This window comes from Molothrus ater, chromosome 15, assembly GCF_012460135.2.
Source record: "Molothrus ater isolate BHLD 08-10-18 breed brown headed cowbird chromosome 15, BPBGC_Mater_1.1, whole genome shotgun sequence".
In the NCBI taxonomy this organism is placed as follows: domain Eukaryota; kingdom Metazoa; phylum Chordata; class Aves; order Passeriformes; family Icteridae; genus Molothrus; species Molothrus ater.
In genome coordinates, this window is record NC_050492.2 from 18421348 (window position 1) to 18437463 (window position 16116).

The 16116-nt window shown below is 41.0% G+C and overlaps 1 protein-coding gene across 4 annotated transcripts in view; it reads right to left on the reverse strand.

The window, feature by feature from the left end:
- JAKMIP2 (janus kinase and microtubule interacting protein 2) overlaps window positions 1-16116 on the reverse strand; it is a 38505-nt gene that overhangs the window by 8102 nt on the left and 14287 nt on the right. For 3 of the 4 annotated variants that reach the window (XM_036391581.2, XM_036391582.2, XM_036391584.2), the window contains exons 6-21: window positions 15933-16079; window positions 14048-14188; window positions 13091-13147; window positions 11152-11271; window positions 9548-9676; window positions 8455-8538; window positions 8093-8155; window positions 7826-7924; window positions 6376-6474; window positions 5992-6045; window positions 5167-5232; window positions 4265-4333; window positions 3174-3251; window positions 2361-2564; window positions 1056-1121; window positions 347-419 (exon numbers count right to left, since the gene is read on the reverse strand). In XM_036391581.2, the coding sequence (XP_036247474.1) occupies window positions 369-419; window positions 1056-1121; window positions 2361-2564; window positions 3174-3251; window positions 4265-4333; window positions 5167-5232; window positions 5992-6045; window positions 6376-6474; window positions 7826-7924; window positions 8093-8155; window positions 8455-8538; window positions 9548-9676; window positions 11152-11271; window positions 13091-13147; window positions 14048-14188; window positions 15933-16079 (1527 nt within the window). In that variant the 3' untranslated portion in view covers window positions 347-368. The remainder of the gene's footprint in view (window positions 1-346; window positions 420-1055; window positions 1122-2360; window positions 2565-3173; window positions 3252-4264; window positions 4334-5166; window positions 5233-5991; window positions 6046-6375; window positions 6475-7825; window positions 7925-8092; window positions 8156-8454; window positions 8539-9547; window positions 9677-11151; window positions 11272-13090; window positions 13148-14047; window positions 14189-15932; window positions 16080-16116) is intronic. The other variant, XM_054516436.1, reaches the window with a different exon arrangement.

Genomic DNA, 16116 nt, shown 5'->3' on the forward strand with positions numbered 1-16116 from the left:
CTGATCTCCTTCCTGAGTGTTAGTTCAGAATGTGTTTACAGTTGAGGTTATTTTAACTGTTTTCCATCTGCATCCCTTTGTAAACATCAACATTAAATTTCCCCTGCAATTCCCTTGGCTTTTTGATACTGTGAAATTCCTTGTTAGCTTTTATTTTTACAATTATGAATAGCACAATATCACCAGCAGCTTGGCAGTACAACAATCCCCTACTGTGAACTATTGCAAATCGACAACAACCTGCTGTATTCGCTGACTCCAAACATCCACAAGAACACACAAGGATGTGATCCTCCGGTCTGTGCAAGAAGTGCTAGCTTTGAGGAAATAAATAAAACAGTCTTACCTTTCCAAGAGGCACATTGACATCAAGGCCAAAGAATAAAGGCAAGAGAGAAGAACAAGAACAGAAATAGAAACTGCAGAAGAAAAATAAGACTGTGTAAAAATGAAAGATAATGGCATTGTAAGCATCAGAATTATTTTTGCACTCTGTAGAACAGAATATTTATTAATCCAGAAAACACTGTTATTTTCCTCATTACTTCTGTAAGTACCACACCACCTCCCAGGCTTAGAAAACAGATCCAAATAATTTTGGTGATGGATTACAATTGGCACCACATTGAAAGCCTGAGGTGTAACTATCACGTCATGATACCCCATGGGTTGACAAGTCATAAAGCTAGATAACAAAAATAGCACGTGTGGTATTTTTAAGCGTGTTAAAAGACAGTGGCTGCAATCCATGCTAGAAATAGCCTGGATATATAAATACATAAATATAAACTTATATATATGTACACATGTATGTTTATAGTACCTACACACACCTATATCAAACACTCACCATTACATGTTTCATAATGTAATGTAGTGTTTTAAGATTAAACTCTGTATCTACTGACACAAATTAAAAAAAAAAAGGACAGTGGACCAACACCAGCAGGTGCAGCTGACTGAGCAGAACAAAAAGGTCATATAGTTCAAGAGAACTGGATGACTACTTTCAAAACAAAGTTAATCAGTGTGCTTCAAAGGCTAACAGAACCAACCTTTTCCTCCAGATCCTTAATTTGTCTCTTTTGGATGTCAGTTTTATCTTCTAAATCTCGGATCCTCTGGAAATCACAAAAGAAAGCATATACACTAAATTCTCAGTAAATCTATCCCGCTGAAGAAGTAGCTTAATGTTCCAAGGGCCAAAACCCTAGAAATCAACAAATCCATTTCTGTGGCAGGGACAATCTTGTGTCATACTGTGACTCGATCCACTCATCCCGCCAAACCACAGCTTTACCATGTGTGCAACTGCTCAAAATATGATCCTGCATATATGTAACTGGATCCTTAAATGCTAGAAATTAGTATCAATGACTGATAAGTAATATCTCCAGGGAAGGAAACTATACATCCTCCCTGGGTAATCTGATCAGTGGTTGGTTACTCGCACAATGAAGAAATTCTTTTTCATGTTCAGGTGGAACCTCTTGTACAACAGTTTCTGCCCACAGCCTCCTGTCCTATTGCTTGGCTACCTCCTCCTTCCTTTGCCTCTCAGCCACTTCCAACTGAGGCTGGCTCAGAGTCATTCTGAGAAGCCAAAACTGCTGTGGCAGTGTCCCTCAGGGCAGTGTCCCTCGGGGCAGCTGGCATGTTTAAAATCAAGAAGCTTCTTATGTGGCAAAGGCCTGGCATCAAAAGGTGGACCCAGTCTCAAGTGCCCAACTCAGGATCAGGCAAAACTGTGAGAGCCTTTCTGTGAACCAATTCCCCCTAACCACTGGGGATATGCTTCTTCTCCTACTCCCATAAATGTCTGAGTCAGATCTGTTTCATGGTGCAGCTTTCATGTTATTCAATGTGCTGTGACAGTTTGCCATTTTGCTCTGGGACCTCACAGCTTGCAGAGTAGCAAACATCAGTCTTTTAAGGTAAAATGCAGTACCTTATCTCAGCAGTGAAAAGTACAAATGCCCACTTGGGAGGGACAAGTAGTATCTGGAAAAACAGACAGCTCTCCTGTGCCATACGAGCCAGCAGTATTTACTCTGTTTCTCTCATGCCCAGTCCAGTAACTAGGGATGACCATTTTTATTACAAAGCTAGAACTGTGCAGACAGAATTCTGGATGAAAACTTAAGGCTAGAATTTTAAAACTCAAAATATGCCAAAACAATCTTGCACAAGCTAGTATCATGTGTGCTTGCATGCACAGAAAAGACAAAGTAAGAGACAATTCAAAAAGCTGGATGCCAGGCTCCCTCATGGCCTGCAGCTTGCTTAGATTTGAGCTCAGATTGTGTTCTTACAAAGAAAGGCTGAGAAGATACCACATGTGTGTGGTTTCCTCTTCTTACCTGATGAGCCTGCTGGAGCAGCTCCATCCTCTCCTGAAGAATCTGGCAATCATATTCTCTGCTCTTCCTCAGCATCTGACGTCTTAGCTTTTCTACTGCTGTCCTCAGCTCTTCCTGCTGTTTTTCAGTGAGTAGCTCCCCAAATTTTATCACTGTTTCTTGCTGCAAAGCATTGTACAAGGTGGCTTCAAGCTCCTGGATCCTCTGGTTGATGCAATACCAAAAGTCAGTTAGAGATGAAACATGGTTTAAACCACATTGGAAACTGGGGGATTGGTGGCAGATTCAGACCCCTGCATGAGAGGCAGTCCCTGTGCTCAAGTGTGCAAAAATGTGAAAAACTGAACTCAGAAAATGGTTCTATGTTCTGAAAAAAGGATAGGAACTTTTATTTTTAAAGTATTTTAATATTAACTTTCACTGATATCCTTCACTTCTACTCTTTTTTATGGAGTTAAGAGCTGGACGGAATGTTCCTATCTGAAGTGTAAATTATTTCACCAATTCTAAAATTTCCACCTGCTGCGCTAAAAAACTCCAGCTAGACAAGCCGATATTAATGAGCAATATCTGCCTGAAGCTGACAAGAGTTCCAGACTTCAGCAGATGTGCCTTTTTATGACATGAAAAGGTGAGCTATTGTGTTGAAGCTGTGCAGATTGCATGCTAGTACTCAGGAGAATGAGGAAAGAACAAATTTTAAAAAACCCAGTACTAACAAAAAAGCAAAAATCTCTTCTGCTGATTCAAGAAAAGTCTGTGTGCTATTGTAGAGTTGGCCAGTACGTGCTGCAGAATTTCCTTTGTACATACCATGTACGCTTGGTCAAGAGCTTGCTTTCTGTAGTCTAATTCTTCCTCCAAATAACCTTTTATTTTGCAAAATTGCTCCTACAATGAAGGACCATTTGGACAGAAAAACAAATTAGTTACTCCAAATACTTTACTCCAAATACTATCAAATCATTTACAGATATCTAATTCAGCAGGACAAGAAGACTGGTTTTCGACTGATACTCAGCAGAGTTATTAATACCTGACTCAGCTAGAACAGAAGGAAGGGCAAATAGCTGTAGATTGCTCTTGTAAGTGAATACACCTGATATACATGGAACTAAATCCATCCTCTCTGTTGGCTTCAGTCGTACTGCTTGGCATTTCAGTAGTGAAATTTAGGGTGTTCTGTGTGATTTTTCTAAAGATACTTCCTCTGGCATCAGGAATTACTCTTCTTGTGCCTTCTCTTATTTTTGAAGAGGTGTAAAAGTGGACAGAACTAAAGAGGAACTAACTATGCATTCACATTCACATTCCTTGGGAGCAGCTGCTGTGCTTTATCTTATCAGTCCACCTTAAGCTGAACAGACTTAAGTACAGACATATCACAGGAACAAAAAAGCCACTACTGCTGTCTAATTCTTGTAGTTATGTTTGTTCATCTTGTAGGCTGCTGCCATTAACTAGAATAAGAACAGGGTAAGGTACTAACTTTACACACTTAGTGTGTAATGAAAGCCAACAGTGTTATGATTCAGTTCAACAATTTCTCACATGCTGGTCCTGAAAAAAATGCAATACAACAGCTGATGTTTAGGCTGTGAATCTTATGAGACAAACAATGCATGCATCTCTGAAAATTATTGAGAAACCTTTGAACCCTCTGTACTTATTAATAAACAGTCATCCTTGTAGAAACAGAGAGGCATTTTTTAAACTTTTACTATTTCTGTTACTGTTATTCTGCACGTGAACTGGACCAGGAAGAATTTTATGGATTCACCAATAATCAGACAAAAGCTGCATAGTTCATTTGTCAATACACTTTCCTAGTTATTTTTTGGCACATCAAGTAAGTGTGACACAATCAGTGTCCCTAAAACGTGTAATAAGGAAAGTTGTCTTACCATATCACTTTCCAGTTCCATCATCTTCTGATGCAGAGCAGCTTCAGCTCCCTCAATCTGCTGGATCCACTGGAGAGAAGACAATGAGACCTGTAACCTGCTGTGTTTTCTAGCACACAAGCAGTGGCAAATGGGCTATGCACAGCATCTTGTTAGTCTGTTTTTAGCAGCCTATTGCTGCTGGGCTCATCTTGAGGCTGTTTGTGACAGAGGCCATGATGTCTGCATGTAGCACTAGGCAGGGAAGCAAGCAAGAGCATCACCACTGCTGGGTCACCAGAAGATGGAAAAGCACACACCCTTTGATGGACAAGGAACCCATTCCACCCCATGCATAAAGGCCCACAATGGGTCTATAGCATCTCAAAAATACCTTAATTGGCTTTATGGCAGTTCTGTTTGAAGCAGAGGCATTGTTGTGCAGAACCCTTGGAAGCTGTCATGTTGAAATCTGTGTGCTGCATTTGAGCCTTAGAAAGCAATTTTAACCACCCCCCACTTTCTTCCTAATTTTTGGAACAAGAAATATAGACACATACTTTCAGTGATATTTCGGCATACAGATGCTTTTGGAAGCTTTAGAAATCTCAGGACTGTAAATCCCAAACTTTATCTAGTTACAGCTTAAATTTCTGATGATTTCTCATTCGGTTTTCAATTGCAAGTTTTGTTTCATGTTATTTTTGTATTTGTAGTTTTTTCTATTGCACAGCTTGGGCCAGCTCAGTTTGTTATTTTTGCTGCTTCAGCAAGGTGTTTGGGACTGTGCTGGCACAGTTTATTTTATTTGGGGAATACTCCCAACAGCAGAAAGTTTAATGATATTAATGACAACAACAGGGCAGAAAATGTGTTAGATGAGGCTTTAGATAACACGTGAGAAAAGCAAGGATGTGATTTACCTTTTCTGCCAAGGACAATACCGTGGAAGCCTGAATTATGGCCACTTGTTCTTCATTCCTTAAATTCTGTGAAGAGAAAGACAGGAAAGAGGAAAATTGGCAGCAGTTTCTTCATGAACAAAGACAATCCAGACTACAAACAAGGTCTACAGTTTTCAGAGGATACCTGTACTACTGAGTATTTGGTTTCCATTGAAACATTCAGTCTCTGTTCACATATTATTTTAAGAAGACCACTAGTTTTGCCTTTTTACATTATATGGATTAATTGTATCATTCATTCCATTACACCTTAAGAGAAATGTAAACTAAAATTAGACCCATTTGTTTGTCTCCATGCTAGTTTTACAAAGCTGAATTTCCATTAAAGCTTTTGTAAAGATAGTGCTGATCTACATCAGCACATGAATAGACAATAATGATCCTTTGTTTTTATTTCTTATAAACTTTTTTAAGACGTATCTAATGTTGGCCAGAGATACAGCATCTCTTTTACATGGGCAGCTATGCCTTCTTAGAAAGCCACAGGGAATTTGATAATTCTTGCCTATTTATGAAACTGTAAGAAAGAATCCTAGTCCTGATGAAGAGTGGTTTACTCAGACTGCCGAACTCCTTCATGTGTTTTCCCGAGTGAACAGGGTGCAGTTGGGCCCAGTCCCAAATATTAGTAGTCTTTGGACATTCTTCCCAGTCTGCTAAACCGTATGGAACAGATGCATAATTTAACAAGTATCTTTGAAAACAGTCATAACTATACATAACACTTACTGCACTGTACAAAATGCAGCTTGTAAAGACAAAATATCTCCCATTTCAACTTACCCCATTATCACCTAGGATGTCTAACTGCTTTATAAGGTCTGGGATGCTGACATCCTGCAAAGAGAGAGTAAGGTAAAGGCATGGCATCCACCTTTTATCATGGCTGCAATATCCATCTATCCTATGAACAACATGGAAGTCAGCCATTTTGTTTTATCCTATGGAAATGCATCACACATTGATTTCAATTGCCTTTGAACCAGATTTTATCATTATGGAGAGAATTTTGGGTCTAATTGAACTGTGTCTGTCACTACACTCTTACATTAGACCATTTTTAAATACCTAAAGTCTAGTGGAGTTATTTGTAATGGATTATATGGGCAGCACCCACCACTCCTCCCACTTCTTAGGGAGAAGCACTCCTTTATACAACTGACCTACCTTAACCCCTTCCTTCATGCAGTAGATCTGTAGAGCACTCACACCATCTGAGAATGGGTGAATCTGGAGATTAAATGGTGGGGACCGTCTCTCTCTTTCCTGCAAATTAATTGAAAAGATGCTAGAGAATCTATTAGAATGAAGGAGATGCACATAGAGAATGCCATAGCTGCTGTTTATATCATGCTTGGCTTGCAAAGCCAAGCTCTTCATTCTATAAGCCAAGGAAAGAATCATGTACACCTAGTCTGAAAAAGTGAGCCAAGTGGGACAGGATCCTAAGTCCAAGGTAACTGCTCAACAGGAAATTATTTGATAAATTATGTCAATTTGCAAACTGGCTGTGGAAAGGCTGTTACCTAGCTGAGATTCAAGTGATTTGCTTTATTAAGTGTTGAACAACTCTACATGATTGTAAATACTCCCTTTAGAAAGAGGTGTTTGACTTCAGATATTGGGAGACTCAGATTACATATTTTCCTCATCCTGGTATGCGTGGAAAACCATGTGTTCAAAAAAACTGATCAACATAGCTATTTATAGACCTTTATTGCTTAAAATTTACAAATATTTGTCCAGTTTTAAAGGACCAAAGACAAGAAAAAAATTTAAGATGCTATTTCTCATTCCTTTCAGGTATTCAGGCAAGCATGGAAGTAAAGATTAGACTTTACTTTCACACACATTTTTGGTTTATGAATATGTAATTCATTTGATCAGTTCAGTTCCCTGCCATATGGAAACACAGCTGTCAGGTAAAACTGTAGGACAGTTCTATGAATAAGGGGCAAGTCTGAACAGCATTAAGTTATGAGAACCAGGAAGGGCTCTGTGTGGCAAATGTATTTGCCTTTGGACAGCAACTGAAAAGAACAAATAAAAAATAAACCATCTTACACTGGGGAAGAGAGCAGGTGAAATTTTGGTTGGCTGGAGCTCCAAAGAAGAGTCTGGAACTAGAGGCAGTCTGGGAAGAGGGAGCTTGAGGTCCTGCAGAGGCTTCTAAAGCTCCTGCACCAATGTCCAGTGTCACCTGAGAGACCGTTTGCACCCACTGCAGGTCATGGAAGAGCTGCTCAACAGGGAATGTGTCCAGTGCCCGCAAAAGGAACAGCACTCATACATGGGCAGACAGGCATCTCCAAGTATTAGAAAAATCATACCCACAGGTGTGGCAGCTAAGAGGCACACTCATGTTAATCAGTTAAGCATACCTGTGCACACTAGGCACCTGGCTCAGGCTAAAGTGAACCAGCTGGGTATGGTGCTTACTATTTCCAGGATATTAGAGCTGACATAGTTCAGCTCACAATTAAAAATGCTAGGCCTGATTTGTTACTCTGTTTTATTGCTACAACACTTGTGTAAATCCTTGATTAAAGCCGGTGTCCAGTGCAAGTGCAGTAATTTAATTTTCTACCAGCTCTACTGTAAGAAGCACATCCATCACCTCCAGCTCAAGGTTGCGGAACTCCAGCAGCTCGTTCTGGTCTCGCGCATCCTGCAGCTCCTGTTGCAGACGGTTGTTTTCTGCTTCCGTTTTCTCTATCTAACAGAAATATGTAAAATCATGACCTGTGTGACTGTTACAAGAATCATAAAGTATTTGGTGAGTAGTAGTTGAGGTAGCATAGGCTGTGCAAAATCTAAACCCTTAAGATGTCTCACAGCATCCAGATAACCCTTCAGAGTGAACATGCAAACCTTTGGAATGTACCTTGTCTAAAAGCTCTTGGTTCCTCTTAATAAAAAGCTGCTTGTCTTCCACCCAGTGTGAGTCCTGTTGAATGAAGTAGTAGTATTACAGAATAATCAAATTCCATAACGCTGTGCACATTTATTGAACATTGGAGCCACAATATTCAGGCTTTAACATCCTACAGGAACAAGCTGTCTTTTACAGAACAACATTTTAAGTTTACCAAGGTGTAGCAAGGCTTCTGAACTTGCGAGATCTGCATGTTTACTGACTGGCAACATTAGATCTCATGGAAGTTTATACTGAAATTGTGCTTGGTATTTTGTAAGCAGAGTGGGTAAGATACAGAATAGGGGAAAAAACACACAAGAATTACTTACCTGCCCTTTCTGAGCCAAAGTTTTCTCCAGATCTTCTATTTTGGCTTTATACCTCTGGACTTCAGCTTGAAGTTGCTCCTGAGCCTGTTGAAGTCAAACACCACATTAAAAGTAACAAAACCAGCAATGTGACTGGTATTGAAAGGAAACCAAAACCAGCAGAGCCAAGGTTCATGCTGTCAGTTCCACTGAGTGAGCAACCATTAGAAAGATTCTGACTTGGTGATGTTTTGTGCCACCCCTTAGACTGGCACACAGATGACACAAGAGAACAGAGCGGTGGATCTGCCCCAACTCCCCACCCAAGCCTGCTCCACCATTGCATCGGATTGCATCGGAGCAGCAAAACAGAAGCTCAGGTATTTGGGGTGCTCTGCTCCAAGACCCTCATAAGGGGCAATCCCTAAATTACAAAAAAAGTGCTTAGCAGATCAGAGTGGCAACAGGTAGTGGGAAGAGGCAAATTTAACTGCCAGGGGGTTCTTCAAGAGCTGACTCAACTAAATACTAAAAAAACTGGTATGGGTATGATCTCACAGCTAACTGCTTTGAGCAAGATTTTTGGGCTGGAGACTGCCTGAGGTTCCTTCCAGCCAGAATGATTCTACTGTTTTATTAGAAGGACAATATTTTTAGCCTTGGAAGTTTTACTGTAGCCTGCCTCATATTAAAATTTAAATGTAATTTGCACTCATCTGTTAGAAACATTCAGGTGTTCCTAAAGTTGGCGCAATGTATGCCTTTGTGAAAACCCACAGGCCTTCATTTGCCTTTAAAACCCAACTCCCATCACACCTAGGCAAATGATGAGAAAACTCTCGTGATTCTGTGTCAGGCTGCAGAGTTGTCTGCTTTGGCATGCCTGCCTGACTGCAGAGTTTTCAGGTTCAGGTGGAGGACAGCTTCCTGTAAACGGAGTGATTGTGTCCATTCTTAATGGTCACTCTCTTTCAAAATGTACTCAGTAAATGAGTGAACAGACATTTCTCAGTGTTATGGATGCTGTATGTAGCACCATTGCATTGTATGTCCCTTTGAGGGGTTTCTTGTCCTGACAGCAATGAAATACTGTTACTCGCAAACAAATACTGACCCTGGCTTCTCTTTCAGCATCTATGACCCCTCCTGTCTGCTCCTGCAGCAGTGCATACGCTCTCTGCAGGGCCTGGTACTCCTTTGTCAGCTGTCGAAACCGCAGCTCTGACTCTTCTGCTGCTAAACCCTGAAGAATAAGAAGGGACATGTCTAAGCCATGGAGAGCAAAGCACTGTCAAAGCAAAGAAAGCAAAAGTGATTTGTTAAGCACAGTAGTTGCTTTACAGGTCTTGATTCAAATAGTGTTTTGGATCAGTGAGCTTGCTGTGATCTGAAATTAAAAAATGGGGAGATTATACAGCATTTATTTCACAGTATCAGCTGAGTTGGAAGGGACCTACAAGGATCATTGAGTCCAACTCCCGGCCCTGCAAAGCACCATCCCCAAGAGTTACTGAGAGTGCTGTCTAAACACTTCTTGAACTCTGTCAAGCTTGGTGCTGTGACCCCTTCCCTGGGGTCATTCCAATGCCCAGTCACGCTCTGGGTGAAGAACCTTTTTCTAATATCCAACCTAAACCTCCTCTGACACAACTTCAGGCCATTCCCTCAGGCCCTGTCACTGGTCACCACAGAGCAGCCATCAGTGTCTGTCTCTCCTCCTCCCCTCATGAGGAAGTTGTAGACTGCAATGAGGTCGGCCCTTAAGTCTCTTCTCCAGGCTGAATAGACCAGGTGACCTCAGTTGCTCCTCATACAGCTTCCCCCCAAAGCCCTTCACCATCCTTGTTGCTCTCCTTTGAACACTCTCTAGCAATTTAATATTTTTCTTATATTGCGGCACCCAAAACTGCACACAATAGTCAAGGTGAGACCACCACAGAGCAGAGCAGAACAACAGACAATCCCCTCCCTTGACTGACTGGCAATGCTGGGCCTGATGCCCCCAGGACATGGGTGGCCCCCCTGGCTGCCAGGCCACTGCTGACTCATATTCAACTTTCTGTCAACCCCTGGGTCTCTTTCAGGGCATTGCTTTCCAGCATCTCATTCTCCAGTCCATCTGTAGATCTAGGGTTGCCCCATCCCAGGTGCAGAATTTGGCACTTTCCCTTGCTGAACTTCGTCTGGTTGGTGATGGCCCAGCCCTCTTGATTCATCGAGGTCTCTCTGCAGGGCCTCCCGGCCTTTGATGGAGTAAACAGCTCCTCCCTATTTTGTATCATTGCAGAACTTGCTCAGTATCCCTTCCGGTCCTGTGTCCAAGTAATTTATGATGAAATTGGAGGGCACAGGGCTTAAGATGGAGCCCTGCAAAACCCCACTAGTGACAGGTCACCAGTATGATGTCATCCCATTCACTATAACTCGTTGATATGTCTTTAAGCTACAAGAAATGTGATATGTTTCCTTGAAAGAGGAGAGGAAAAAAAACCACCTCAAATTGCAGGGTAGTCATACCAAAGACTCTACAGACTATACTGTGGAAGAAACTCTCACCATTTTAGTATATGAGTAATCAAAATTAAAGTCAAACTTAAAAAGTATTTATCACTCAGTATGCACTATAAAAACCCACGTGTTCTTGAGAGCCTGAGCGCTTGTTTTCAAAGTTGTCTCTTAAAAACCTGTAACTTGTCTGTGGAAAGAGTCAGATCTTACCTCATCCAGATCATCATCTGGGGTTGCTGGTGTCCTGTCTGTTCTATATGAGGCCACAGAGGATGTTTCAGAGTCCATAGAATCATCATCATACCCAAAAACCGTATCCACCACATGCCTCTATAGAAGGAAAAGTGTGATTTCTGAACCTTCATGTAAACAGAGGGGGGAGTTGCTAGTTACTTAAAAGATGAGGTGTGAAAAGTGAACAGTGGGCTACCCCTGCAATTACCATCTTCACGCAAACTCAAAGGAAACCCATTGAAGATCAGGTCTTGTGCTGGTGGAGAATAAGTTTGCTGACTAATTTTTCTAAGGGTCTGTCTCAGTCTATTTGGAAAACCTAATGTGAGCAGCAACATGCCAGAGGAAAAGTCTCTGCCCTTGCAGGAAGGCAGGAAAATTGTTTGCAAACCAAGAAGCTCTTCAGAAGACATCTATCAACATGCAAAGTGTAGTGTAGTGTGCAAAGGTTACACCATAAGGGCTAGAAACACATGTAGAATAGGCAGCCCTCCTTCTTCTCTCACAGACACTGCTGATACTTTTAATGTCCAGGTGCTTCTCCTGCTGATATTGCTGTTGGATCATATGAGTGAAAGCTATGCTATATAAAACTAACGTGAAGGAACTTTTATTGCATCTTTCCAGGACTACAGTAACTGGCACCCATTACAAACAATTGCTCATGCTCCACAGTTTGGCTGTATGTCTGACACCTCCCTATTGCCAATTTCATAGCTGAATTAAATTAAATGAAAACTGTGAGATGTGTCCTGTGAAGACACAGATGCTTGACCCTGAAGGCTTGGTTTCAGGGTACCAATTTGAGCATTTAAATACTCGGCTTATGGATAATTCTGAAGACAAACTGATCAATGAGCAATTAAGATGCACTTCTTCTTAGCAACATCTTTCACTTTGCTGACAGGTTAAAACCTTCCAAACCTGGAGTTTGAATCACCAAAAAAAACATGTACTGAAGATGTCAATTAACTTTTGCATATATTATAATTTTTGCTCATTGTGTTGTCAAGTGAAAACAGTTGCCATATTCTCCAATGTTATAATCTCTGGTTTAGAAATAAAATTTACTGATGAAAATACTATTTGGTCCTTGCTGTGTCTGCTGTACACCATTTCACAACCCACATAGAAACAATGTGATGACACAGCTAGGATTTACTGGTCTGAAATTCCCAGTGTATAGACAATGCTGTGTGACTTTCAAAGAACATGCCTGACACACTAAGGGATGTCCTTGGAGGACTGAGTGCAACCAAGTAACCCATATTTCCACTTTTTGGAGGTGGGACATAAATGCTGCAAAGGTCATGATTCACATCTAGCTGATAAAGGAGCTATGCAAACCACTCCTGACTACTCAGCTCTAAAATTGTTGTAAATTACACCAGCTTTGGACTTAACCTAATTCAGAGTGATACAAAGGTTAGTCAAAGGCATGTGGAACTGAGCAGGAGAGAATGACACAGTATCTCAGGCAGAAATTTCCACCTGAAGAATAGAGATGCACAAGGATTTGGCTTTAGCCCATATGTGCTGTGAAAAATAGATTGCTGAAAAAAAAATGGGAAGGTCTCTGATAATACTAATACCTGTCAGCATAACAGACCCTGAGAACCTACTTATAGATACCAAATGGAAGGACCATTATTACTGCTGAGTGGGGGGGTGGGCATGGGAAGGACAACGGATTGGACAGGAGCCCCATTTTGCTGAAAATAAAATAGCTGCACGCTCTTAACAGAATTTCAAAGTGGATTTTAAAAGCTCTCCCAAAGTAACTAAGGAATTTATAAACCTGATCACTAAAGCAGATGTTATAATCCACAAAGCTCTGTTTAATCAGATTGCTAAAGTGTGTTTTCCTACACAGCCTACTTGAATACTGTAAATAAGAAACAATTTTTCATCTTACCTTGATTGGTTTTGAGCTCCTTTTATGCTTTCTCCGACGAATGAGTTTCTCCCTGTCCTAGAAAGTAAAATTAAAAAGTTACTCTCTCTTCTCTTCTTTAAAGCTGACAGATGGCCAAATACATGGAGGAAATAAAGAATAGAAGTTCCAGTGACTCTCTCCATATGTTCAAACAGGAATCTGATTGCAGGTAGAAGGGAGGATTCATAACCAAATCTGTAAGTGTGTCACCTAAAAACCACCTGAAAAACGCCTTTGTGCATTTGCCTTGAGCAGCTGTCAAACAATAGGAGCTGATGGATTACCCTCTAAACTCACTGGGACGCCTGGTGCATGGATTTGGGCACTGTATAAGAGGCTGTCTGCCTTCCATGATGAGGAGATGCTGCCCCTGTCTCGAAGTCATTAAAGGATGGGAGTGGCGATCTCACCATTCCTAGCAATGACATCTCGGAAGAGACAACAGCCTGTTTTGGAATCCTTCTCCTTCTCCTCAGTATCATAATGCAAAGTTCACTGACAAAGGAATTGTCAGCATTAAATGACAGAAGAACTGGAAACCTACTGTCTAGCTGTACAAGCTTTTCCAGCACATGATATGGCACTGTGGGCCAGCCTCCTGTTAAGGGAACTTTTTAAGCATGACTTAGTTATAATGGTAAAACACCTCAGCACAGTCCTGCCTTGTGAACATGTAGGTACCTTCCCAAGCTCCACAGCTCTTAGTCTGCATTCCTTTCTGGAGCTCAATTCACAATGTTATGGTTTGAGTTGTAGGGGCTGATGCTCCACTACAAATTCAGTAAACTACACATATGCACACCTACAGCTAAACATCTGCAGATGTTAAAAGCACGTAAGGTATTAATGCTCAGACCTCTAGTTATAAGAAAAAATACTATCAGCGGTAAACTGTACACAGCAATCATTCCTGATTTCCTTGTGCTCTGGACATACCCTTGTTAACTCATCAATTATGTTCTGCTGTTCTATGACCTGAAGCTTTAAAAATTCAGTTTCTTGTTCCTCATTAGCCTGATCCAGGTCATTGAGAGATCTTAATTTCTTTAGAGGAGGATGTGATGTTATTTTTTCTCTCTGTGGTAAAAAGAAAAGATAAAAGAGATAAAATAAGATCCAGCAATTAAAAGACCACCTTTCAGTTAAAAACTAAACATCACCTTTCATTTAAACTATAGAGACCTTTAAATATGCTTCAGCTACACCATTTTTTTATTCATGTCCATCAGCACTTCTTAACAATAAAATAACACAGCATGGCTGAGTTCTTCAACCAGAACAACAAAGCTTTAGCTGTTTAGTTACCATGTGGCAACACAGCCCCTCCAGCCCTTAAAGGTCACATATCGTAGCCCTTCCTTGGCCATGCATCAAGATGCCACCACGTGTGGCAAATGGAGTTGAACCTGTCCAGTGGGTAGGCAGATAGTATCTACTCTCACGACCTCATGTCCTTACTGATATTCAATGTAGGACTGTACACAGTGAGGCAATGGAGCTGCTTTACTCATGTTAAAGACATGCATCCAGTCACACCAGGAGGAAAGGCAAAAACTGTGATAACAGATCTATTTTAATCACAGCTCAATATCCTGCCTGCTCCTGTGGGAAAGGAGATGGCTAAATCCTGTGAGAATTGCTCTAGCCACCAACAGCTTTCGTGATTTGGGCATCCATAGTGTGAAGAGCAGATGTCAGGGAGCTAACTGAGCACGTATACACTGTGTCCACAGATATGCACCAGTGATGCTGCCCACTGATGCCTAATGCATGCAGATTCCCGAGTCCTTTCTCTTTACTGTGGGAGACTTCAAGCGACTGTGATCTGCACTGCCACAGCTGTGGAAGAATAATTCTGACCCATGACACCTGCAATAAGTTTATCTGTCTTCTAGGCACGGGTAAATTGCAGAGTCCTTAGTGGATTAACTGTGTAACACTAAAGTCTGTTTTCTGTGGGACAGGAAAGTTAATCTGATCACCTCCGCCTAATCAGCAGGAAAGCTGCTCCCATTGCAGGGCACTTGCCTGCTCAGGACAGTGGCTACTACAGGTCAGGGCAAGGTCCATGGACACCTTTAGCAAGGGAAGTCGTCTCAGTCTGCCAGCTTACATCTGGCAACCTAGAACATCCACCTCCTTTTTCATTAATGCCAAAGCCACATCAGTGCACGTGTCGGAATATAGGGCCTGGAAGCAGACTGATAATCAAGGCAATCCCATCTGAAGGATATACAAACATAACTGTTTTGACCCCACTTCATTTGGCCCTGACATGGGAAATGTATAGCCCTAACTAAATTTAAACACCACCATTCTTCCTTTCTCATATCCACCTACCACACATATATTTTATGGAAAGATTCTATGTGCTTAGTGCCATACCTTAAGTTTACTTTGTCATCATCAGCTCTAAAAGGAACATGTACATGATGTAAGAACATAATTCCGGCTGAAAACATCTTAACAGCTTGCTTTTTGAGTTCCAGATAAAAAATAGCACAGTAGGACATGCCTCAAGTATATAACATTTTCCTCTTTCGTTTTTTTGAAATGATTGACACTCAATATTCTAACTTTGAAAATATAATTAACTGTGATTATACATTCATGTAAATATATTGCCCATGTATGCATAATACACAGTGTTATAGTATGTAAATCTGTAATAATACAGACCAAAACATGGCTCTATCTTAGCAATAGTATTACACATTATATATAATGCATATTCTCTATTCATATACATCATGCATTATGCAGATGTGGCCACCAACACACAGATCCCCCAGTAATAATCATTTTGCTCTTCAGTACCAACCATTTCTATATTTTCTTTAGTGACTGCTTTGAGTTTATCTTCCATGCGCTGCAAAGACTGCATAAGTTCATCATTTCTCTTCGTGAGGCACTTGTTCTTTTCCAGAAGAGGTTTACATTGTTTCTCAGCTTCTCGGACACGCTTCAACTGGATTGATAATAGCAATTAATAATTGTCATGAGAG